Below are 26,409 nucleotides of genomic sequence, written 5' to 3' on the forward strand. Positions count from 1 at the left end.
CTCCTCTATTTGCCATTGTCTGAGACCTTCACTGAGCAAGTCGTCTGTTGGGGCCTTATCCTTGATGTACTTGTGGATATTTGATGTTTCATCCTGGATAGTGACTTTCACACTCACTAGTGCTTGACCTCCTTCCTTACGGCTAGTGTACAGTCTCAGGGTGGATTTGGGATGGAACCCTCCATGCATGGTTAGGATCTTCTGTGTCTTAACATCTGTGGTTTGTATTTCTTCCTTTGGCCAGCTTATTATTCCAGCATCTGATTACTGACAGGGCGTAGCTGTGTATTGCCCAGATGTTCTTGCCATTGAGCTGATTTCTTAGGATTTGCCTTACTCATTGTAGGTATTTGGATGTGGCTCCTTTCCTTGTGGCTTCATCAAGGTTTGCTTGTGGGATACCGAGGTACTTGTAGATGTCCTCAATGTCTGCTATTGTTTCCTCTGGGAGTGAGACCTCTTCTGTGTGGACTACCTTACCTTTCTTTGTCACCATACAACCACACTTCTCAAGTCTGAATGACATTCCAAAATCAGTCCTATAGATCCTGGTGGTGTGGATCAGTGAGTCGATGTCTCGCTCGCTCTGGGTGTAAAGCTTTATGTCATCCATGTAGAGGAGGTGGCTGATTGTGGTTCCATTCTTGAGTCAGTATCCATAGCCAGTCTTTTTGATTGGCTGAGGGGGTTCAGACCTATGCAGAACAGCAGTGGGGACCAGGCTTCTCCTGGCATATGGCACATTTGATGGAGTCTTGTTCAAGGCTGGTTTTCCACAGCCCTATTGAATTAGCAATAAAGACTCTCAGAGTCCTGTTGATGTTGTACTGCTCCAAGCATTCAATGATCTCTCTCTCTCTACACACACACACACACACACACACACACACACACACACACACACACACACACACACACACACACACACACACACACACACACACACACACACACACACACACACATCTTCTCGATCATCAGTGAGTCGTGGTGGATGGCTGCTTATACTAAGCCAGGATCCTCTGGAGATGTCTTCCTGTTAAAAGGGAGTTTTCCTCTCCACTGTTGCAAAATGCTTGCCTAGTATGAGGATTGCTGTAAAGTCACTGACACCAGTCAGTATATATATATATATATATATATATATATATATATATATATATATATATATATATATATATATATATATACATATATATATACATATATATATATATATATATTATATATATATATACATATATATATTATATATATACATATATATATATATATACATATATATATATTATATACATATATATATATATATATATATATATGTATGTATGTATATATACTCAGGACCTTCAGCCATACACCCCTTCAGAGGTCTGTCCGTGTCTGTCTGAGTAGAATTAGTTTCTCCTTCGTAATGATCTTTTAACAAAGCAGCAGCAGGTAAATTTATAGAAGGATAATCTATTTGTCTACTGACCCTTTTCAGGGACTCTTTGTCCATTTGACTCTATGTCCTGGCTTGCCTAAACAGCCTTCCCACTATAAATTTTAATGACACAGCCCACGACGCCTTCACCTCTTAGTCTAACTCTCCTCTCCTCTTCATCCTCTGTGGCTGCAGCACAGCATCGGGGAGGAGATTCCTCCACCAAAGCAGGCTTTTTTAAGGATTTCCCTGCTCGCTCATTCCGTCTCTCTCTCTCCTCAGTGTCTCAACAGGGATGGTTTCAGCCCACCTCAGTGACGGGTGCCTCCCTCTTCCCCTGCCAAGCCTTTTCAGCAGGTTAAACATCGATTTGTGAATGGAGGGAAGCATGATGACCACTGAGAGCAGCGGTCTCCCACTGTTTCTGTTCACACACACACACACACACACACACACACACACACACACACACACACACACACACACACACACACACACACACACACACACACACACACACACGCACACGCACACACGCACACACACACACACACACACACACACACACACACACACACACCACTATTTCACACAACCAAAACTAACATCTAACATGAAAGAAACTGAACTAAATGGCCTAATTCATGCATGTGTGTGGGTGTGAGTGTATATTTATGTCGATGGTAAAACCTTAATCCTGACATCTTGTGTTCCAAAATACTTTTTCAAGATTACTCAGCCAGGTTTCTCTGCAAAAGTTATTTTATATGAATGCCCTCCATTCACATTACCTCCCTACACTTCCGTATTGGATGTTGAATGCTGTACGTATTGATCATCATGCGTTCAGAACTCAACGCTTTAAGCTGATGTAATTGAAGTTGAGTCGACAGTTTCATTATAGTGTTACATTATAAAAGACAGAACACGTTCACATTGTTTAAAGGGATTTTAAAGATTAGAGCAGCTTGCAAATAAATAAATAAATCTGAAGTGGCACACCTCTCTGGAGGTGTGGGTGAAAGTGACCCCTCTTGACTTTTTCCCGCCTCTGAAGAAGTCAGAAAAAAAGCTTCCCAAAACAGAGGATTGGAGACGGAGGGGCTTGCTATTCACCAGTCAAAGGAAAAAAAAAAGAGCAATGAACGAGTGACTGGTTGGGTGAATGAGAGGCGGGCTGGAGCTAAGAGGAGCTCTGGCTGTGTTGCAGCTTCAGAGGTTAACTCGGCTTCTTCAAGAGGGATGAAAAGGTGGATGGGGGGTGGTGAAGAGGAGGAGGAAAAAACGGATTGAGCTTTAAAGAGGAGGACCCCCTGCGCCTGGGGCGGGATCAGTCAGGATGATTTATTAGAAGGAGCGAGCGAGAGAGAGAGAGAGGCGTTTGCGGGCCTCAGAAAGCTGCAGCGCAAACGCGGCATTGAAAAGTGCTGATGTGTACGACACGGGCATGCGTGGGTATCCCCATATGCAGGGCCCCAAACAGCTGGCACATATACGCTTCATAAAAACACAAAAACGTATTTCATTCATGAGCACATTTATGCTCTCGTTAGAATCAAAATGTACAAAATCCTTTACTTTTAAAGATGCACCACAATAATGCGCAAATAGACTCAGTGTTGCATCTTTTTTTGTATCTTAATGGCTTAAAGAATAATTTCCTGACGCCTTCAGTACGAGGCGCCCTCAGTGGCCCCATCAGTCGATTGTCCCCTCATATAATCCACTCATTTTCTTCCACTCTCCGCAGAGGCCTGCAGTAAACCGGCCTTTGAGGAGCAGAATGGCTGCACATGGCGCTGAAGGCACCGCTTTATCTCCAAGTGCCTGGTCACAGCGTTGCACTAGTTTGCTCACACTGGAGAGAGGAGGAGGAGTGTGTGTTGTGTGTGTGCGCATAAAAGAGAAACATTAAACGTCATGCAGTGCGGTCAGAGAGTAAACAGTGTTGGGACTGTAATCTCTTTTTAGGGAGGAAAATGGGGCTGTTGTGTCTTTAAGAGGGGATGCTGCTGGTCCCTCATCGCAGCTGCCGTCGTGTGTGTGTGTGTGTGCGCGCGCGTGTCTGTGTGTGACACAGAGGACAGCGGAGATTCATTACTTAAGCAGTACAATGGACATTTATCACCCCGTGGTGTTATTCAAATTCAGTACCAAGGAGGACCTTCTCCAGTCCTCTCTCCGCCCTGCGTCGCAGCCGCAGCGCTGATTGTTGGAGCGGCGCAGAGAAAAGCGCCGGGAGGGCAGAGAGGCGCTCTGTCAGTCAGTACGGGAGAGGAGGAAGGAGCGTCCGTCCGAAGGAGCTGCTCTCCGCTTCTGCATCGTCTTCTCCGTTTTATACCATTTTTCCTCCCATCAGAGTCAGCTCGCTGTGAGGGGGTGTTTGGACGGAGCGCGGTGTGGGAACACAACCAAGGACGCACCAACGGGAACTAAAAGGGGGGTTTCCTTCGTCTTCTTTCATGTTTTCTTTTATTTTTTACAAAAAAATCTTGTTTTCGTCAGCACAGGGAAGACCACAGCATCTATTGAACCCGGAGGGGGATTTTTCATTAATTTAACAAGCGTGGAAAGCCATTGTGCAGCTTAAGGCACCAGAACTGAAGAGTTTTTCCTTAAATCGATGACTCAAGCAGGTGCAGAAATGGCGTTCTTCTCTTTTCGGACTTTAAGGCGAAATAATTCAGATTTCTTTTTCAGACACTTTAAAACCAAGACGTGAATTACTTTTTTAAATTTGATCTGAAAGGCCTGAGCTCCAACACATGAAAAAGGGGGAGCAATTAGGAAAGATTATGCGTAAATGTCAGAAAAGAAGTGAAGAATATCCACTTATATGGCGTCTAAACACGTTTCCTTTTAAAGAACTTCTTTAGCTGATACTTATTTGCGGGGATTTTGGTGAAAGTGCACTGCAGGCGTTGGAAAAACACAATTTTATAAAAGCAAAATGCATTGCTGAGCAGGGAGAGGAATAATGCACAGAGCTGCAACTCTTCCTGTGGCAGCAGGAAGGAGGGAAAAAAGAGGAAAGAAAACAGTTTTCTGTGTCAGCCGCTATACTGTCAGGGGACGTGGAGGCAGCCGCAGCAGGTGCACGCAGATGGGCCCGTCTAATAACTGGCGGTGCGATTTAAATACTCAGCTTTCATTGCTCTTTTCATCTCAACAGAGGATATGCACAGAGTCTGTCGCGACTGATTGTCCAAACGCAATTCTTGCGTAAAAATCCAATTCAGACCCCAAGAATTGTGTATGGACATCTGTTGCTGCAGGTTCACATTCATCCAAAACAATAATAATTTTAAAAAGGCGCATGGACGAGAGCCCTCCAGGCCTCAGAAGGTCACCTGGAAGGCCTTTTAGTGTCGGGTTTTGCAGGTAAGGATTAAATCCGGTTTGCATGATGGTGCTGATGAAGAGACGAGGGGCTGGAATAATAAAAGTGGAGGAAAAAACTCATTCTGCCTCAGATGTGTTTTTTGGAGGATGTTTCCCCGATTAATATTTACGCCTAGTCGAAGATTTAATGAGGATTGTTTGTTTTAAAAGGTAAAAATCGACTGGAGGCATTGATGAATCGACGGAATTTGGCGAATAGTGAGAGGCGGTGAGTTTAGGGCTCGCGGTGAGGCCTGCACACGGCACGGAGACGCACGACGTGGATGAGACGAGCCAGAGGCTGGGTCAGTCTCCACAGAGGAGGGAAAACGGAGGAAAAGTGTTAGAATCAGATAAGATTATTGGCCTAATTCACCAGAAAATTTGAACTGGTTTATTATAAAGTCTAATTAATCCAGGGTGAGAACAGAATAAAAACAATGTATTAAAAGATGCAACATTTTTGGGAGAGGTAAACCAAACCCTGACCTCGTTAATGAATCACGTGACTTTGTACTTTATTTAAAAGATGAAAAATAATCTTACATGTTCCTATTTCAAAGGATTTTTAAAATCACTAATATAAGATGGTTACAGTTGTGTAGCCATGTATTATAATCTATAAATCACGTGTGTTATTAATCTTTAGTTAGGAAAATTCAATGTAAACAGTTTCTTCCAAAAATTACTTTTATGATTTTTTCTCATCTCTCTCTCTCTCTCTCTCTCTCTCACACACACACACACACACACACACACACACACACACACACACAAACACACAGCCTGACTAGTAGTATATGATATTTGCTCTTGCAGGACTTAGCCAGTACCCAATCAAACTTCTATCTTTATATTCAGTATAAATTTTGCCATTTGAGGCACTAGAAATGAAAACAATAATGTGAACAAATTAAATGTGTACAGATAAATGCAATAACCAAGATGAACTTTTTTTAAATATTTGTAATTCATATCTAAATATTTGGATATATTAAAATATGATCACGAACTTTGTGTTAACAGAAAATAAAACCCGAAAAAATATTAGAATGTATAAACAAATTATAAGTGATTATTTTAATGACTTGTTGCATAAAATAATCCAAGAAAATAGAAACATAATAAAAGCTCTAATTCATTCCAATATAAATGATAGCTTTCATAAGAAAAGGTGTAGTAATTTAAAAAAAGGAAGTTAAACCCAAAAATAATAAAAACATTAGAAAAAAAGCATTTGGGTATTATATTATCAAGGTAGTTTCATCAAAGCATCCTTATTGAAGCTTACATTTTAATTAGTTACAGTTACTTTGTGGTTTTTTAGTCTAGTGTTATGAACCCTGCATGTATTTTTATGATGGGGGGGGGGGCACATTTCTAATGAACAGCTGCACAAACTGCATCTAAATAAACACGTCATGTGGTCATTTTGGTTAATTATAGAAACTGAAAGGGAAAATTGTGCATTTTTTAAACAGGGTTTAACCTGCAGACAAGTGTGATCTCTCCCCCCCCCCCCCCCCCCCCCCCACACACACACACACTGCAACACTTTCTCTCCTCCTCATTAGCATTTCCTTTCTGCTGGCCTTTATAGGCCGGTTTCCCGTTGCAAATCGGACTCCACAACCGAGAAAAGGTTTTAGGTCGCCTTGGGCATTCAGGGGAGGGCAGCCCGGAGGCTAGACCTCGACCTCCCGCAGTGGTCCTGTAGGTCCGCCCCCCCTCTCTTCCACCACACAGCTACTGGAAGGTAAAATCTCCCCTAATCATCCTAAAACTGCTGCGTGATCACAGAGCTGGGCTTAAATCAATCTCTCATAAGCTGTTAAAATCTCCAGACATGATGGGAAACCTTCACTGATCTAAATAAAACGTGTGACAGGAAACAACACTTGGTGTTTTGTCATTTATATAAATATTATGTCTGTGTTACTTCATAATCTACATTCTGTCGTTATGCGACTAAAAACGAAAATAAAATAAGTTACAAAAATTACAAATGTACCATCAATGGCATAAAAATGTAATTTTTTTATTTTCATAGAATGAAAAAGAAAAAAAAAATCACAATTTTTGCTTGAAATTAAAAACAAAATAAAAAAATCTAACACACTTTAAGATGTAATTTCAATTAGATATAAATTAACAGGCCTTTTTGTCATTAAAGTCACATAAGTGGAAAAAGGAAGGTGAAATTTATATTAATGAGGGCAGCATTCCACTTCTGAAACTGCACCCTACTTCTGTAAAAAAAGAACCAATGAACATCTCTACTTTATCAGGCCAAAAAAGTGACCCATCTACAAAAGGTTTAACAGCTACAAAGTTATGCGTAATGATGTTCCTTATGAGATTAACACACAGCACACGGGGGTGTTCTTAATTAAAATCAAAGCTTCTCTTCAATCTGATCAAAAAATATCACAATATCCGTTTCCTCCTCATCCCTGCTGGACACCATCAGCTGCATCAGTGAGACGATGTGGACACGCCATCCAATGAGGAGGGTTGTAGTTGGGATGTGAAAACGAGGAGGGAGGGGGCCTCGGGATGCTAAGAGAAGCTCGGAACTGTTAAATATACGTTACGTGTGTGTTTATCCTCCATGAAGAGTAGAAATAAACACAATGTTGTCTTTGTCCTGTATCTGGTAGTCCAGTTCCCCCTTAAACACACAAAAATACACAAGTGCAAGAAAAACGTGAAATTATTTGCAATAATGCAATTTCCCCACACTGTTAAATTTGCAGCTTTATTCTGGTCAGTGACAAACTTTTGGGTTTGATTATACGCTGTCAGGTGTTAAGTGTGTGTGTGTGTGTGTGTGTGTGTGTAAACACACGTTCATACAAGCCTCTGAGAACAAAAATGTTCTGAAGCTGCTAATATGGAGCAATAACTCAGAAAGAAATGGTCATCGCTCTATGTTCACGCATGCAGATTTAGTTAGGCGCCTGATCTGAAGTCCTGAGACATCAGGCAGATATGTGATGTAAGTAGAGTTAAACACGCCCCCTTCCACACTGTCTGACAGTGAACGTGACTTCCAGTGCTCACCATCAGCTCCCAGTCTGCATCGTTGATAAGCACCAGAATCCCAGGCCTCCTGTGGGAAAACACACCACTTCCAGTCACCAAAACAACACACACACAGATTTAAAAAAAGGCTAAAATGCATGATTTATTATCCCATTTATTCTTTCTATTTCAATATATTTGTCCATGTACATCTGAGTAAAAAACATGTTAAATATATATTATGAAATGAAGACATGTGGTTTAAGACCGAGTTTTAAATCCAAATGATCACAACCTACTGCTGGAAATTAAAAAATGTTTAAAAAAGTGGGAATAAAATAGAAAATTATTAAATGTGACATTTTGTGTTTGCTTCTTTTCTTTATGATGAAATTGCACACACACAAAACAAACATGTTAAATTATTATTTTACTTAACAGCTCTTGAGATTAATAAAGTAGATCACCATATTGTTGTAAATATTTTGTGTGTGTGTGTCCATCATAAACAAGTGGGGAAATTCACTCTGCTGCTATTAATGAAATCTAAGTTTAAGTTCTCTTCAAATATGAGTAAAGGGCTTTCCGAGCTGCGTTCCTACGATAAACGTTTAAAAAAACCTACACACACACGCACACACACACACACACACACGTATATATATATATATGTGTCATTTTTCTTTAAATGGCAACTAACTTGTTCAATGAAGGAAAAAAATTTTATTGGAAATGTACGTAGTTTAAAAGACAACAATAACAAGTCCAGGGTAATGAAGCACATGGAGGGTGCAATTTTTAAACTGACACTTGTGTTTATTTCTAAAAGAGGTGCAGCAGAGATAATCCTGGAGGCAGACGCTGATGCCTCTCAGAGTGGTTTTATCCACATCACACACCGGAGCTCTGACGTCAGCGCGTGGGAAGACCAACCTGCATGAGGTTAAAGGCTCAGAGGAAAACAACAACATGAAATCAAGGATGTACACTGCAAACAGCTAATTGCTTTTTAGAAAAAAGAGGAAAACAAAATGTTTAGGAGACATAAGGCACACACACACGTATGATATTTAAGGTTTTCTAGGTAGGCCGTTATCTGCTGCATTCATCGGCTAGATGGAGCTATAAATAGTCACGGACAAAGGTGGCTGTAAAGTCAGCGGTGAGCTCTGAACACACACACACACACACACACACACACACACACACACACACACACACACACACACACACACACACACACACACACGCACACGCACACGCACACGCACACACACACACACACACACACACACACATCTGGCTGAGATCGACATGAGAGAAAGACGAGTTATTAGTCATTTTAACTGAAGGGCAAAAAAACACTTCAAAGTCAACAAAAAAGGAAGTGTTTATGTTTTTGTGGCGGTGGAGTGTGTGACACGCTCTTTAGGATCAAGTGTGTGTCAAGTGCACTCACACAGACTGTCCCTGAACAAAAAGCTCGGGCCGCTCCTTCAGCAGGTTCTGTTGGATCCAAACCAGCAGCTGCTTCATGTCCCCTGCAAAACACACACACACACACACACACAACACACACACACACACACACACACACACACACACACACACACACACACACACACACAACAAAATGTTCCTTAGATTTTTAGTAAAAGGCAATTTTTAAAATAAAAATCTGAATTCCTCATTTGTAAAAAAAAGATGCACACCGTCATATAGTGGCTACATGACTAGATTTATGTCTTACACACACACACACACACACACACACACACACACACACACACACACACACACACACACACACACACACAGACAACAGAGGTCACAGGTCAGGGGTTAAGGGTCAAGGTGCATGATTCCAGCCTCCCGGTCGATGTGACGCGACAGAGGCACCAGGTGGGACAGGGGGGTGCACCAATGTGTGTATCTGCGTATGTATATTTATGAGTGTGTGTTTGGGGGTGAAGGGGTGGGGGTGGGGCTATTGACTGATACCATCGAACAGCAACGTTTTTCACCTTGAGTTCAAAACACTATCAGCTGCTTTTACTTTTAAACATTCAAACGCCAATAAAAAATACATTCTGTACCGTTTTTGATTTGAGCTAAAAAATAAATCAAATATTGAACCCAAAGTAACAATACATTTCTTGTTTTTTTTACTTGTTTTAATCAAAACAAACAATACAATAATGCACTAAAGCACCTTTTAGTTGGGATGATTCTGCCTGAGATGATGCTGGATACGAGTCTGACCTCTTCAACAATCAGACTGACCTTGTTCCAGCAATGGCTGAGCTGGATCAGACCGATCTGAGCCACAAAGGCCACCAAAAGGCAGACTTTAAAACACATCCTCACCAAAACGTACACACAATGTATAGCAACCCTGTAAGAACCTTTAAGTGTGTGTATTGGTGTGTTTTTTATATGAAAGGTGTGTGTAGTCAGAGAAATGAAAGGGGACAAAAACACACCAGTTTAAGGTTATCTTGTTAGTTTTCAGAAAGCGTGTAATCACAACCATCTAAGGACGACGATTAAATCAGCGTCTCGTGATCAAACCTGACGGCAGGTCTGCAGACGCAGGTAGCTGCGCGCGCACACATACACACACACACACCATCAGCATCATATCACAGAACCGGCCTTCTTGACCTCTTCACCCGGGCAAAGATGATGAAGAAGATGGACATTTAGAGAAAAGGAGAGATCGTTCTGATCCAGGTGTGACAACTGTTCAGTTTAAATGAAGATTTCACAAAATACATTATAAAACACAAAAGATCCAGGGTGTATCAAGGGAATTTACAAGAGATGAACCGATTCTGGTTTAAGGGCCGACACCGATTCCTGATTGTTTTGCGGCGCTGACCCGCTGATAAAGATCTGATAAATCTCAAGATAGAAAAAGGCTTTATTCATCTCCACGGGGGAATGGTTTGGTCACAGCACTCCTAAAAAACGTTACAGGTAAAAAACAAATGAAGATGAAATACACGAAAAGATACAAATGCATCCGTTACAGCAGAAAAAAAAAAGGTAACAGTTAACCTGACGTGATTTTTTAAAGAAATATAATGAAGGAAATTTGTTTCTTGATTTCTCATTAAAATTATAATTGTGAGAATCTAGAAGTAAAACATCCCACAGGGAAGATCTGTTACTGCTTACATGAATTAAAGCTTAAAGGGACTTTTCGGACTTTTGAATTTTTATGCTCGCGATTGCCCCCTCAGGCCAAAAGCGTAATGGCAGCTTCAATAGGAGGCTCGTGCACGAGGCGTGCATGCTGTACGTGCACACTCCTTAACGAAAATAACAGCTGAGACAGTCCTGTGTGTGTGTGTGGCCCGGAGGACAGAAGAGCACAGAAAATTAATAAAAATAATGTGCATCTGTCTCTGCAGCTGCACTTTCTCATCGGCCGGCCGAACGTGCAGTGTGTGTGTGTGTGTGGCCCGGAGAACAGAGGACAAGAGAACGTGCAGCTAATTAATAAAATAACTTGGTTCTGTACCTTTCTCTTCAGCACAGCCGACAAAGGTTTATGATGGGTCAGTCTTCCTGCATGCTCAGATCATTCCCTTCCCTTGCTTGAAAAATTGTTCCAAAATGAAATTTGAATCCACATCTTTTTTATCCGTGAATTCAATGCTGTTCGGCGAGTCTCAAATAAAAATTTGGGCGTCTTATTACGGTAAAAAAAAATATACCAATAATGTAAAAAAGAAACTCCAAAATAAATTATGTTCACACCCAGAATCGAAAACAGGTCTACTGCATGAGTCAGACATCTTACTAGGTGAGCTAAAGTGCCAGTAACATTTAATGTATCTGTAACTTTTATATCCTTCATGACAGCTGAAACAACATCAATCCAAAGAACGATTCGGAGCGAAAATGGCTATTTTGTTGCTAATTTGCAGGAAATATCTAGAAGAAAGTTCTATAGAAAGTAGCTAAGGGTCCCCAGAAATGTAGCTAGGTTTGTCGACTAGGCGTTAGGAACAGCGACAAAGTCGCTGAGTTGGCACTGCCTCACTCTCTGCTGCTAAAGCTACTGATAGCAAATGCTACGGGCTATGCCTGAGCGTGAACGCGCATGAAGCAGCCTGCTCGACCCGAGCATCTCTCTTTTTCTGTGATTTTACAGAAAAACAGGCAATCTCAGTAAAAATGCCAGGACTCATTCTACAGGACCAGGGCAATTTATTATTTCTATACATGTTTTGGCTGTCAAACTTCCTTATAGTACCTTTAATGCTATTGAGTTCACAGACCAGCAAAATTTGTACTTTTCAGCTTCAGATCAGCTTATGACCAAATAAACAAACTGTGCTCAATACTGGGCCACTCTGATCAGCTGATGATTCCTTATTTAGCACATCTGTATAATTTATGCTTTTGATTATTTGACTGAACGTTCAAATTTACCAATTTCTTTCAAAACTGGATATGAAAATGCATAATCTTAATGATCTTCAAGCAGCTGTTTTGGATTTATTTTAACTTGGGGCTTTTTAGATTTAACATTTGAATTACTACACAAATAAAACATACATCTGAAAAATGTATCAATAGATTCTAAATTATGAAAAGTAAATAATAGATTTAGAAAAATGTATGTATTTTTATAAAAATATATCTCTACAGGCATCTACCTGATAACCGAGGTCAGCGCAGATTGTGTGTGTGTGTGTGTGTGTGTGTGTTTTCATGTACATCTAGGTACATTGTAGCTCATCTACCTGCAGTATCATAATGATGCTGCATGTTTGCTAAGGATCCAGAGCTGTAAGGACAAATCCCTACACACATACCTACCTCCAAGGCTAAAAACAGAACTAATCACTCCAGCAGTCAACTCCCTCTTAGTGCTGACCCCTTTCTGTGTGCTCCCTCTGCCTCAGACTATTAGGACTTTTCTCCACCATTACCCCTTATTTCATCCTCTCACCTATTTTACTTTTTTTATTTCGTGTCTCTCACTCTCCCCGTCTCATCTCTTGCTATCTTTTCACATCTTCTCTTCAAACCACAAAAAGATGAGGATGTTGTCTGGTAGTCGCAGCTGAACATGCAGGCAGAGAAATGTGAAAAACGTATTATTTAAGCTTCTTATATTAGAAATGGAAGGGGCGGAGCTTGTCGGAGAACCTTAAATGATGTAAGAGAACTAAACAAGCTGAGTGAAATGATCAGAAAGCGGGATTGTGATGGCAGTCCAGGTAGAGGAGGAAAAGAAAGTGAGAGCAGAGCGAGACGACGGAGGGCAGAATGCATCACAAGTTACAAATGCATTATGGGATGTAGCTGTGTTTGGAAACAGGGGAGGAAAAAAAAAGGCGCCTGCTTTCCTTCTCCCTTTTCATGCAATTATGATGGTCATGAGGGGGTGGGTATCAATCTTTCTGCTCATGTGAGGTGCAACAACAACAAAAAAATGGGGGAGCTATCGACCATGGGGGTTTTGTTGTGTGAGAAACAGAGGGGGGCGGGGCTTTCAGTCGAGGGTCATCAATCATCGGTCAGGGTCAAAAAGAAATACGAATGATTCAGAACCAATTATATCCACCGTCCCTGCATCCCCCTCACTGCCACACACACACACACACACACACACACACACACACACACACACACACACACACACACACACACACACACACACACACACACACACACACACACACACACACACACACACACACACAGGTCAGCTGGTGCAGCAAGGTCATAATCAGGCTGACATTCCCAGTTCTGGTCAACTTTTGTCTCTTTGTTGTCGGGATGACGTCATCAGCTCCCTGGATGAACAGCTAAGTTGCTCGTTTCTCTTAATTGTTGCTTTTTTCTGAGACACACGTAAAATCTCAGCGGTTAGCATTTTTTTTCTTGATTCCCTCTTCATTGCTGAGAAAATGATCCATCTTAAATCCACCGTAAATGAAAAATGTTATCATTAGTATAAACTGTTTTAATTATAATAAAAAGAAACTAAAATTTAAAATGCTAGATTTCTTTGACCTTTAAAATGATGAACGCATTTCCACATCATAACAGATCACACTGCTGAACCTGCGTTTTCAAACATTTACATGCAGCCTTGTTTTCTGACCATAATTTTCAAATGATTCCAGACAAGTCTGCAGATACAGATATGGATTTAAACAGGATTCTAAATGAGGAATTAGCAGTAATGGACACATGGATGACAAGAAATGAATTAGTTTTGAATAAGAAAAAAACAAAGTGTATTATTTTAGGATCTAAATTATTCCTTAAAAGAAAACTGAAGGTTAGTGCTGATGGTAGGTGACACAAAAATAGAGCAAGTCACGGATGTTAATTTATTGGGGGTAATAGTAGATAACCAAATGTCATGGAAAAATCATGTCGACCAGGTATTGATGAAAATGGGAAGAGGGATTGCTGCAGTTAGATACTGTAGGAAGTCTATGTCTAATCAACTGTTAAGACAGGTAGTCCAAGCTTTAGTATTGGCATATCTGGATTTTGGTTCTGTAGTCTGGTCGAGTACATCGATGGGTAATTTGGCCAGATTACAGGTAGCTCAGAATAAAGCGGCTCATCTGGCTTTGCAGTGTTCATATAGTATTAGTATAAGTGTAGTGAATTCTTGTCCATCATGGCTGTATGTGGAAAATAGAATGAAGTATTCACTTTTGTGTTTTGTTAAGAGAGGAGTGATGACTAAAGTACCAGAGTTATTTTACAGAACATTTCTATTCTTCTCAGATGTACAACATCCTTCCACTAGGCAAACGTCACTCTATAGGTTTGTATCAAGGTGTCGAACAACTTTAAAACAAAAAACTGTGAGTAACAGAGCAATGGTGGCTTGGAACACGTTACCTAACTTTCTAGTATTGGAGGACAATTTAATTACTTACAAAAAATGAGTTAAATATATTTTTGTTGACACTGCAGTAAAAGTGTTATTATCTTAAGAAGAGCATTAGATTTATGTTTTAGTTATGGGAATTGTGATTGAACATGTGAAGGAAATGTCTGAAATGGCTGATGCAGCTTTTGCCATGGTTTGTAATTATTGTGTAATTTGAGCAGATGTTTTTTTGTGTTTTTTGTGTTTTTGTGATGTGAGAATGTTTGAGTGAATTTTATTGTAAATATTGGTTGCTGTATTGTGGTGCCGGATCCCAGGAAGTATAGTTGCTGTACGAAGCAGCAGCTAATGGGGATCTAGTAAATAAATAAAATAAAATGAAGTTCTCAATTACTCGTATGAGCCGGTGTGTGAAATATAAATTCTACTATATGGAGCACGAGCCACGCAGAGGAGAGAGCTGAGTCTGAGGAGGGTCTAACATTTTCTGTGATGTTTAGGCTCTAGATTCTAGGAGGGATCATGAGGGAAAGCGGCTTAATCTTAGAATTGTTATTGTTCAAAATGTAGTTTGCTTGAGCAGCTTTATCCATCAATGTCAACAGCACCTTTATAACATAAATCAAAATAAATGATAAAAAGCTGGATGTAAAGAGACGTGTGAACAAGGGTTGCAACGATTATAAATTTGGTGAACAATTATAGTCTGAGAAAAAATGATGGTTTCACAATTTCCACGATTATTTTACTTGAACTCATTTCACATCTGTGTTGACATTGATAAATCACACACACACACACACACACACACACACACACACACACACACACACACACACACACACACACACACACACACACACACACACACACACACACTACAGAGAAATGAAATAGTGCATGATTACATTCTTTAAAGGTTTTTATCCCCAGAAGGTATCTATTGCTGCTTTTCATTTGTAAAATCAAAGTAATCTCAGTAGTTTTTAAATAGCAGTTTAAAGGTGTGGTTCACTCTTTTAACAAATACATGTGCAGTGGTCTCTAGTAGGAATGAATGCTTTGTTGTAAGTCACGCTCTGGGTACAAAAGGTCCTGATGCACCTGTGTCAGGATCTAGAAGATTACCAGCAGGATGAGAGGATGGATCGGTGGTGGTGTGTGTGTGTGTGTGTGTGTGTGTGTGGGGGGGGGTCCACTGGGTTCTTCTGATATTACTGTTAAATACCTTCAGTCACTATCCCTGATGCTAATAAGTTGGGAGAGTCACAACTTTGTTTCTGCCAGCTCTGCAGAACGAGACATCCTCTTCAGTCCATCTTTTAGCAGCTCTGGGAATCTAAAGAGGACCTCAAGTGCTTCCAAGGTGGAAATGGAGCAGCCCGGTTGTTGTTGCCGTTTCTGCATGCGTCTGTTCAGTTTTGCTTTTGTTTTGGTCCCTGCAGTCTTTGGTCCTATTGTCTTTTATTTAATTTGCAGTGTTGGAGAAGTCTTTACGGTGGGTTAGCCGCAGCAGTTAATCCCTGCAACCCTAATGTGAACACCCAGCTGACACTAAGTAAACAGACGTTGAGGGTTAAAAGCTGCTATAGCAAATTTGGAAGACAAATTAGCTAAAAAAACTCTTTTTTTCATGCATCTTAACAACGTTCTAACATAGTATAGCTATAAATATACACCGTATTTTCCGGACTATAAGTCGCACTTTTTTCATAGTCTGGCTGGTCCTGCGACTTATATACCAAATTATGTAGGCTATACCGCGCTGCTGCCGGCCGGCTCCAACCCAGGAATGAGCTCCCCTTTCCCACTGGGAGGGTTTCAAACACCGCCATCAAACACTGCTACAGCTGTGGCGGGGTGCTGCGGGCTGGCTCCAGCCCAGGAATTCAATTCAATTCAAAGATACTTTATTAATCCCAGGGGGAAATTAGAGTTTCAGTACACACAATTCTGAGATCAGACATGCATACATAGGCATAGACACATGACAAGAATTGGTGACTGTGGTCATTCGCAGCCTGAGTCGCGCTACCTTAATAGAGATCAGAGGGTTTACATGAGTCAGGTGGAGGAAAAGGAAGGCACTTCAGAGTTCCCCTCCACAGGGAGGGCAGCTTTGCTACGCAAAAAACACCTCAGACAGAAATGCAACAGACTTCAGACATCACACAACACAACATAAGTGTCCACTAGGTGGGGAGGTAGGATTGGGGACTCTCCGCACGTCAGTGCATGCAGCCACGATAAGAGGCCAGGGGAGGGAGGTAATTGGGTTAGAAAGCACAACGGTTCCATGGTCTTCACCGATCACAGTCCCGCCCAGGCTGGGATAGGGAGACAGAGTTGCCATGGCGACGGCAGCATTCCACATTTCTTCTGAGGGGGAGTAATCGCTTCAGCCTCACAGGCTCAAGGGCACCAGATTCAGATAAGAAATTGTTTTGGGGCCAGACAGAGATAATTTCCTCTCTGTCTTAAAGTTCTGTTGGTCTCCAACCCCACTGAATCCAATAATGGCGTAAATTAATCTATTCCCAACCGTGCTGTCCCGTCATCTCTCTCCTTGATCGAATCAACCTTCTGTGCCAGAGTCTAAATCTCAGCCAAAGTTCCAAGCTTACGTCTCATCTCGACAATTATATGAGTTTGTGCGTTTACAGCTTGGTGTAATCCATCTCTGAGCTCCGGGAGCGAGCCAATATTCCTCGACAGCTCGTTAATTTTCCGGTAAGCCAGGTAACCTCCCAGGCCAAAGAGCAGGAAACCTGACGCCAACACCACAAATATCCAGACGTCTTCAGAATCCTCTACAGACAGCTGAGACAGGCAGACCAAGTTCCACTGTTTCCAGGAGTCCATGATATGCCCAACTGGCTCTGTCCCAGAGGGGCACCCGGGAGCCCCTTCTCCCATTCTCATCGTTGAAAAAATGTTGTCAATCACGTTGAGAGACCAACTGACCAGGTCCATTTTAGTAATTTCCAGTTTTCCAGAAAAAATACAAAAGCGTTGTCCACCCAGAGACAAACAAAGAGCCTTGGGGATAAGATAGGGAGGAGAGGAGGAAAGAAGCGTCTGTACACTCAAAGAGTCAGAAGAAGAAGAAGATGAGCTCCCCTGTCCCGCTGGGAGGGTTTCAAACACCGCCATCACCTGCTGCAGCCAGTGGCGGGGTACTGCAGGCCGGCTCCGGCCCAGGAATGAGCTCTCCCCGCCTGCTGTGAGGGTTTGAAACACCGCCATTCTCTGATGGAGACTGTGGTGCACTGCTGCACATACCGCTGATGCAACAGCTGAGTGTTTATTCTGTTATTGTTACTGGTCTTGCAATGTGAAATGCTTGGTCTCAGATTTTTTAACAAAAATAATAAAAATTCCCTCCAAAATGCGACTTATAGTCCAGTGTGACTTATATATGTTTTTTTCTTCTTCATTATACATTTTATGGCTGGTGCGACTTGTTCTCCGGAGCGACTTGTAGTCCGGAAAATACGGTAATATAATCAATAATCATTGCATGTTCATTATGTGGTAGTGATCTTTTTCTTTCCAGCAAAAGCATTATTCTGGGGTAACCTGCCTGTATCCGGTCCATGATAGTGTATTTACAACTTAGAAATATATAAATACAATATTAACAGAGACATTTATACGGACAAATGTGACCTTGATTCTCCTCTACCTCTTCATGCAGTCACCACCTCTAATCCCACCTTTTCAGTCCACAAATAAAAGGCTTGCTGCGTATCTGTGTACTCCTTCAGTCATGGGTGAACAAACGTTGTTTTGGACTTTTTCCGCGAGTCGTTTGTCAATCTGTTCCGTGTCTACTGCTAAATATCTTTGGCCCTCTTTATATTTTTGGGGGGGAGGTGATGGCGGTACTGTTAACGAATTTAAAGGAAGCGGCATTGTTACGGTTGCCAGTCTGGCCAGTGAAGAGCAGGAGCCAGGATCATCCAGCTCTAGTGAATGAGCCTGACACCGCCCCTCCTCCTCCTCTCTCCAGGGCTGCTGAGGAGCACAGCTGAGCTAAATCTTCCTGATGAGCAAACACCTGCATAAAAGGGCTGTGTTTTCAGCAGTCTGGGAGGCAGCAGTACAGGGGTTCTGCTGTCCTCCTGGGTTTTGTTTGGTTTTAACCCCTTTTTGGTTGCATTCGTTTGGATTCGTTGGAGTTTTAAACTGTGGTAGTTTTTAACTCTTGGTGATAAGTTTTTTAAATGTTAACTGTATTTGGTGCAATTTTACTGACTTTGGTTTTTAAACACCTTCGTGTGGTAAAGCTTTTAAAATAAGCTTTTACCAGGTGTTTTAATCAGTAAATTGTTTGGGACTTTTTATCAACTTTAGGATTTTAAAACACCTTCTACTCGGTTAAACTTTTAATATAAGTTTTAACCAGGTGTTTTATAGTTGATAATTTGGCTGTGTAATGTTAACCTTTTTAGAGAGATCTGTTTGCTTGTGTTTTTAATACATTTTTGTTACAAATAAACCCATTTTAAACTCCTCCGCCAGTTCTTATGTTACCCCCCATCCTTCACTTTTAACAACACCTGTCGGGAACGTGACAAGTGGGGGCTCGTCCGGGATTTTTTTAAACAACAAGAGGCCGTGAAGGAATCCAAAAATCCCCTGATGGTGGTATTTTAATGGTGTTTTTTTTTTAGAACAATCAAAAGCTCGCGGTTTCTTTCACTTTCGACGGATGGATTTTCCACGGATCCCAACACAGTAGTAGCCTACAACACACTCAACTTACACACAATATATAACACTAAACACAACTGGTGCTAACTACTTTCCTTAAATCACTAACAAACGACTAAACTTCAATATCTAACAGCGAAGCTACCAACACCAGTGTTTTCGAAAACACGTCGGACAGTTGAACATTACCAACGTGTTTTAACATTTACCAGCAAACAACTTGAAATCGTCTGACATTATGACCGACGTGCCTCTTCTCTGATCTTGCCTAAATTAAACCTTCCTGAAAACCATAAAGACTGTTTATAATTTGCTCTGATTCTGGGGCTGCATGGTGGCGCAGTTGTTAGCACTGTTGCCTCGCAGCACGAAGGTTGCAGGTTCGAAACTCGGCTGCGGCCTTTCTGCGTGGAGTTGCGTGTTCTCCCCATGCATGCGTGGGTTTCCTCCTGGTACTCTGGTTTCCCCCACAGATCACAACATGCCCTATAGGTTATAAATTGTAAGTCGCTTTAGATAAAAGCGTATGCCAAATAAATAAACATAAACATAATTTTCAATAATATATCAGAGATTGTCTCTGGTCCCTGCAGCAGCTCTTCTTTTCAGCCTTTTAATTGATCTGCTCACGGTGCGTGGTGCACTGGAAGCAGATGTATTACACGCTCAACCTAACTTAAGATCATTTCTTATTATTGTGATATTTGTGCTGAACTAAAACGTCAGACAGAATGACATTTTGCCCTAACAGCGGTTTACTAGAGGAGTCCAACAGCTAAGTTAAACCCACATCACCAGTTTCATTTCCACTCTTCAACTAGTCAACACATCTCTTAAAGGAACGGTAACAAAAAGCGCTCATGGATCATTACAACATTTAGAAATATTTTTATATGTATTCTGCTGTTTTATAATGATTTGTAATATTTATATGATGATCTCTAATAATTTCCTTAGAAATTATGTTGGTTTATTTTCTAAGCAGAAGGAATGGTTAATCCTCCTTTTCTGAATTTTGCAGAAAATCACATTGATGATTCTTTTTTCAAATGATGTCAACAGATTATTGACACAATAAAAATATGTATATTATGTAAAGGTCAGAGACCACTACAGTAACCACTTCAACTAAATACAAATCTGAAGCACACAAGGTCATTGTCGTGTGTGGTTAAAAAAATGACCTGCGTGAGGCACTTTCACGCTGCCAGTTTGGCAGGCGTGGCTCAAAAGTTTTTGCAAACATTGCAACACTATCAATAGGGCTGTAGCGAAGCCTCGACGACGTCGACGGCTCGATTCTAAAAATTTGTCGACGTCAGATCCGGAAGTCGACGCACCGCGCCCACTTGTTGCATCCCCAGGAGTTTGTAAATAGAGGAGGAATCTGCCTGTTTTTCCTCTAGTTCGCCCTCTTCTCCGCCTTCACTAACATCTCCGCCAAATACCGAAGACCCGGAACAACGTCCGTCCACTACTAGATTATTTTCCTGTTTTGCCCCTTCGTCTCCCGGCAACGGACAACAACTTCCGGGGTCAGATGTGCTGCTTCGTGTCTACCGCAGATGTAGAAAATCACCGGGAGCGCTTCTCCCTTCATTAAGGAGCTTCTTTCAGACATTAGGAGAGCTGTTTTGGTGGTAGCAGTCTCTCCTCCGTGCTGGTCTGTTTGCTGCTGGGTGTTTTTGGTTTATTTAAACTTGGTAACTTGAACTTAATGTTGGTAAAGCTACTGTTAGCATCTTCGCTAACAGCTTCTTGCGTTGGGATAAGCTGTTACGTTTTGGTTTAGAGTTCATCTTTTTTGTGGTGCAGATCTCCCTTTTATTACATTTAGAGTGTTGTGGGTTTTCGGTTTAGTGTAAAATATCACCTGAGTTTGGTTTAACCCGTAACACCACTCGCCTCACGCACATAAGTGACCAAAACAAAGCAGCATGGAGACACTCCACCTTCTACCACCTCTCAGGCAGCAGCCTGCTCTCCCAAGTTCTACACGTCACCAGAACATAACCAACCAACACAATAAACGCAGTGTTATACAAAATGGAAGGCCTGTAGTGTTTATTCTCTTACAGTAACAATTTATCAATTTTTTTGAGGAATTTATTTGAGATTTTCTGGTTTTTGTTAATTGTGCAATAGAAAAATAATCATTAGATTAATTTTCTAAATAGTCATTAGAATAGTCGACTATTCGATAAAATAATCGTCAGAATAATCGTTTTAAAAATAATCGTTTACCCCCAGCCCTAACTATCAATTTATAATACTCAAAGCTATGCTAAAGATTCTAGCTAAATGCTAATGCTAAACAATTTCTAACATGTTAAATTGCGTGAACACTTGCTTGCTAATCAAACTCCCAACTCCCAACGAGGCGTGGCCGAGACTCCGATCCGTTTATAACCCACAGCCACAGTGCTGCTACGTAGTATGGGACCAGCTACGTGACATGGGACCTTTCAGTCAATGGCTAAGATGGATTCAAATTGAATGTGTTGCATAGTTTAATGCCGAAGAGGGAACTGCACTGACTGTTTTATACTGAATTTTGACATTTTAAAGAAAATGCACCAAAACGCCAATTTAATGACTACACATGTTAACTTCACTATTAGACACTCATTTATACAGTTTATTAGCAAAATAGTTGATTTGGTGTGGCTTGCGCTTTAAAAAGTTGAGCATGTCTCTGTCACCCTCTGCGAGCTTGTCAGAGAGTCCTTGCAGCAACGCATAATGGCGCTGCATGAAGTGAAGTTGCAATAGAACTGCATTAATGGCCTGTTTGAATTTAGTCTTGATGCATTTTTCCAACAGAAATAGCAGGACTTTTTTCTGGTGATACTCACAGGGTTCTGATTGGCTTGGGAGAGTCACATGATGTACCTTCTGACCACTGAAGAGCAGCTCTGCACCTCCCCTAAACAGAGAATTATTTAATTTAAAAAATGTGTTTGTTATAATTCAATTCAATTCAAAGATACTTCATTAATCCCAGAGGGAAATTTGAGTTTCAGTACACACAATTCTGAGATCAGACATACATACATAGGCATAGACACATGACAAGAATTGGTGACTGCGGTGATTCGCAACCCGAGTCGCGCTACCTTAATAGAGATCAGAGGGTTTATATGAGGATTGGGTCAGGTGGAGGAAAAAAAGGCATTTCAGAGTTACCCTCCACAGAGAGGGCAGCTTTGCTACGCAAAAAACACCTCAGACAGAAATGCAACAGACTTCAGACATTACAAAACATAAGTGTCCAGTAGGTGGGGAGGTAGGGTTGGGGACTCTCCAAGCATCAGTGCGTGCAGCCGCGATAAGCAGCGCTCGTCACCTCCGTTTGGACAGGGGAGGGAGGTAATTGGGTTAGAAAGCACAACGGTTCTACGGCCTTCAACGATCACAGTCCTGCCCAGGCTGGGATAGGGAGACAGAGTTGCCATGGCGATGGCAGCATTCCACATTTCTTCTGAGGGGGAGTAATCGCTTCAGCCTCACAGGCACCAGATTCAGATAAGAACTTGTTTTGGGGCCAGACAGAGATAATTTCCTCTCTGCCTTAAAGTTCTGTTGGTCTCCAATCCCACTGAATCCAATAATGGCGTAAATTAATCTATTCCCAACCGTGCTGTCCCGTCAACTCTCTCCTTGATCGAATCAACCTTCTCTGCCAGAGTCTGAATCTCAGCCAAAGTTCCAAGCTTACGACTCATCTCGACAGTTATATGAGTTTGTGCGTTTACAGCTTGATGTAATCCATCTCTGAGCTCCGGGAGCGAGCCAATATTCCTCGACAGCTCGTTAATTTTCCGGTAAGCCAGGTAACCTCCCAGGCCAAAGAGCAGGAAACCTGACGCCAACGCCACAAATATCCAGACGTCTTCAGAATCCTCTACAGACAGCTGAGACAGGCAGACCAAGTTCCACTGTTTCCAGGAGTCCATGATATGCCCAACTGGCTCTGTCCCAGAGGGGCAACCGGGAGCCCTTTCTCCCGTTCTCATCATTGAAAAAATCTTGTCAATCGCGTTGAGGGACCAACTGACCAGGTCCATTTTTAATAATTTCCTGTTTCCAGAAAAAATGCAGAAGTGCTGTACAGCCAAAGACAGACAAAGAGCCTTGGGATAAGATAGGGAGGAGAGGAGAAAAAAGGGTCTGTAATCTCCAAGAGCCAGAAGATGAATATCTTTATGTAGCCCAGGCTACAAACCTTGATAATTGCCCTGTTAATCCTTTTTTTTTTGTGTTAGAGTTGTTCTTGTCCGTTCTGTCGTCATGGTTACTGATAGCGTAGTGTTGTGCGGCCATGTGACATGCTCCAGTCAGCAGATTTAATCAAACAGCTGGAGTGCTTGGTGACCGGAGGGAGAAGGGAATACACACGGGTTGAGCGTTTGCTGCAGGTACAAGGTTGCTTTTCACCTATTTCGTCATTAAACTTGCAAACTAAAAAGTAATCATAATGTTAAACTTTAGGAGCCGACTATCGAGCTGTTGAGGGGTCGAAGGGAGCGCTGTGCGGGGTTTACAGAACGGTAAGTCGGGCTGCCATTTGTTAGTAGCTTAGCCTAGCCGTTCCATTGGGTTTTCAAATGGACGGTTGGCATGGGTTTTCATGTCATTTTCTCGACATATAAGACATAACAAACAATGTAATCAATGGGAACAATCATTTATGATCGTCAAGATTATTATTCATCATCTGTGATTCCTTAAAGCCATGTTTTGATGGTTAATAATTGTTGTTCTTCCTAGGTTCCTGAGGCCCCTGTTAATCACGGTGGCTGTTATACATCTCAATGATGCTTTTGTTGGCCTTGGGATGAATGGAATTTTCTCTTAATATTTTAATATGCTGATTTATTATAACTATTCAAATAGGATTTATATATTGAATTACTGTACGATACAGATTTGGATGCTGCTGTTAATGCTAAAAATGTGTAGTATTTATAGTAGTATAATTGAGAGTGTGCACCAGATAATTGAGTCCTGTTCATTATTTAGGCCAGGGTTTAATGGCCAGCTAGAAGTCCGAGAACTGTCAAGTCTCATCTAGCCTGAAGAGTTACCTGGAATCTCAACAGAACTGACCTCCATGACCTCCTCAGCTGGGTTGGCTGGTAGGAGGCTCCTGTAGCAGTCAATTTCTCTTCCAGTGATATTCCATGTGACTGATGACCCACACAGTCACTGGACTGCATATTAGCCCAACGGCTTTTGGACTGTAGGCCCTTGGACTGAATTGGGTTTTTGGGGTTTTCTCAACCCCTTGGACTGTGAAATCTCAACTGAGGAGAAACCGAACTACTTGCGCCGAATCGAATGAAATATTTATTCACTGTGTAAATGTGTACATATGTATTGAATTGCCATTCATTCGTGTTTTTTTTTTGTTTGTTGTCTAAATATTTCTTGTTTGCACAAATATAAGGTACCTCAAAACCACAAACTAGTAATCATTCTGTCTCCTTTTCTCTGCTCCCAGAGCTGAATTTAGACTTCTGATCGATTTTTGCTGTATAGTTATACTTATCAATTCTGAGAGTAACAAAGGGTTACATTTATAAATACAAGAAACTAGTTTTTAACAAATAGTCTTCTTCGTTACTTGGCTCAACACACAGAGAACTGATGCAAACAGGCTCAATAATGAAAAAGTATAGAATTTATTTATTTAGTTTTATAATTTGTACAGAAAAAGTGAAATGTCAATAAAGGCTTTGATGTGATGGAAAAAAAACTTATTCGAAAAGTAGGGATGGATGTGTGTGTGTGTGTGTGTGTGTGTGTGTGTGTGTGTGTGTGTGTGTGTGTTATTATATGCACACATGTACACTTCTGAGATGATTACGATCACTGTCACATGACTAAACAATCAACCCACATCACACACACATCCTCACCCCATCACCCTCTGAAACAGATATATAAACAGAAACAAGATGGAAAAAATATTGGTTGTTAATATTGGCTCAGTTTTATTTATTGGACCGATACCGATGTTTAAAAAATTGACTGACATCGGCCGATATCATTGTTGATGCTGACATATCGGACATCCCTAGTGAAAAGTTTTCATTGAGAATATCAATAAAATAAAATATTTTTAATTAAATGACAATAAACTGTGAGTAAAAGGCCGCATTCACAGTCTCCTTAAAATACATGTATCATCAGTTATTCCATTTAAATGTAGTTAGACTGAAGCACAACGGCGCTTTTCTTCCTAGAAGAGACAGACGTGTGCCCTGCAATGCCGGGGTGCATTTTTCAGCACAACACCTATTCTCGTCGGTGTCTGGTTCAGCTCGGCTCATAAATGTAAACTTAGTTGCACAACTTAAAACATAGACTAGAGAGTAGAGACATGGGTACATGGGGCTGAGATGTAGGATAGTTTCTGGTTAACTAAACATTCTGTAAATATAAATTGTGCTTTGAGAAGTCGAGTCGCTCTGATGTTTAGGTCGCTGCTGTGACGTTAGACCCGCTGTAAAGTGCTGCTTTTCCCGGAAATGAGAGGAAAACTCACAATCACTGATTGAGTCCCTCAAAGAGTTACAAACACTGAGAAACACAGGAATAAAACGCCTTAAATGTGCCTACCCAAACTCCAGCTGTAGAGCAACGGAAGCTGCCATATTGTCGGCACACACCGGAAGCAAAAGAAAAAGAGGCAGAAGTGGTTGTTAAAATACATTTCAAAATAAAATTATAAAACCACCATGAAAGATTTCGTACTTTTCACGATTCAAGTGTTATTTTTTGTTCTCCGTTGTACCCACTGTTTATGTGTAATTTTACACAACAAATAAACAATCAACCAAACAAAACGATTAAACAACAATAAAAAAAAAAAATAAAAAATGCTACATATAGGGGGAATTAAATAAATCTGGTCTACAAGAATGTTCCAGAACCATGTTTTTGGCCAATTCTAAACTTAGTTTTGAACAACATATTAGTA

General features: G+C 41.1%; 2 protein-coding genes across 2 annotated transcripts in view; one reads left to right on the forward strand and one right to left on the reverse strand.

The window, feature by feature from the left end:
- The window catches only part of LOC139061564 (uncharacterized), a 37,267-nt gene that overhangs the window by 9,446 nt on the left and 1,412 nt on the right, over positions 1 to 26,409 (forward strand). The gene's annotated exons all lie outside the window — the stretch shown is intronic.
- urm1 (ubiquitin related modifier 1) lies at positions 6,825 to 26,123 on the reverse strand. Its single transcript, XM_054744910.2, has 5 exons — positions 26,049 to 26,123; positions 22,280 to 22,350; positions 9,291 to 9,372; positions 7,871 to 7,919; positions 6,825 to 7,478 (listed from the first exon to the last, which is right to left on the reverse strand). The coding sequence occupies exons 1-5, from the start codon at positions 26,081 to 26,083 to the stop codon at positions 7,410 to 7,412; spliced, it is 306 nt and encodes a 101-aa protein (XP_054600885.1). The 5' UTR covers positions 26,084 to 26,123; the 3' UTR covers positions 6,825 to 7,409.

This window comes from Nothobranchius furzeri, chromosome 6, assembly GCF_043380555.1.
Source record: "Nothobranchius furzeri strain GRZ-AD chromosome 6, NfurGRZ-RIMD1, whole genome shotgun sequence".
NCBI lineage: Eukaryota > Metazoa > Chordata > Actinopteri > Cyprinodontiformes > Nothobranchiidae > Nothobranchius > Nothobranchius furzeri.

Bases quoted from the DNA above. Each gene is read 5' to 3' on its own strand.
- urm1 (XM_054744910.2), bottom strand. From the start codon at position 26,083: ATGGCAGCTTCCGTTGCTCTACAGCTGGAGTTTGG. The intron at 7,920-9,290 runs GTGAGTGCACTT...GTTTTCCCACAG, and splicing joins TTTGTTCAGGGACAGTCTGT to GAGGCCTGGGATTCTGGTGC. The intron at 7,479-7,870 runs GTGAGCACTGGA...TGTGTGTTTAAG, and splicing joins ATGCAGACTGGGAGCTGATG to GGGGAACTGGACTACCAGAT.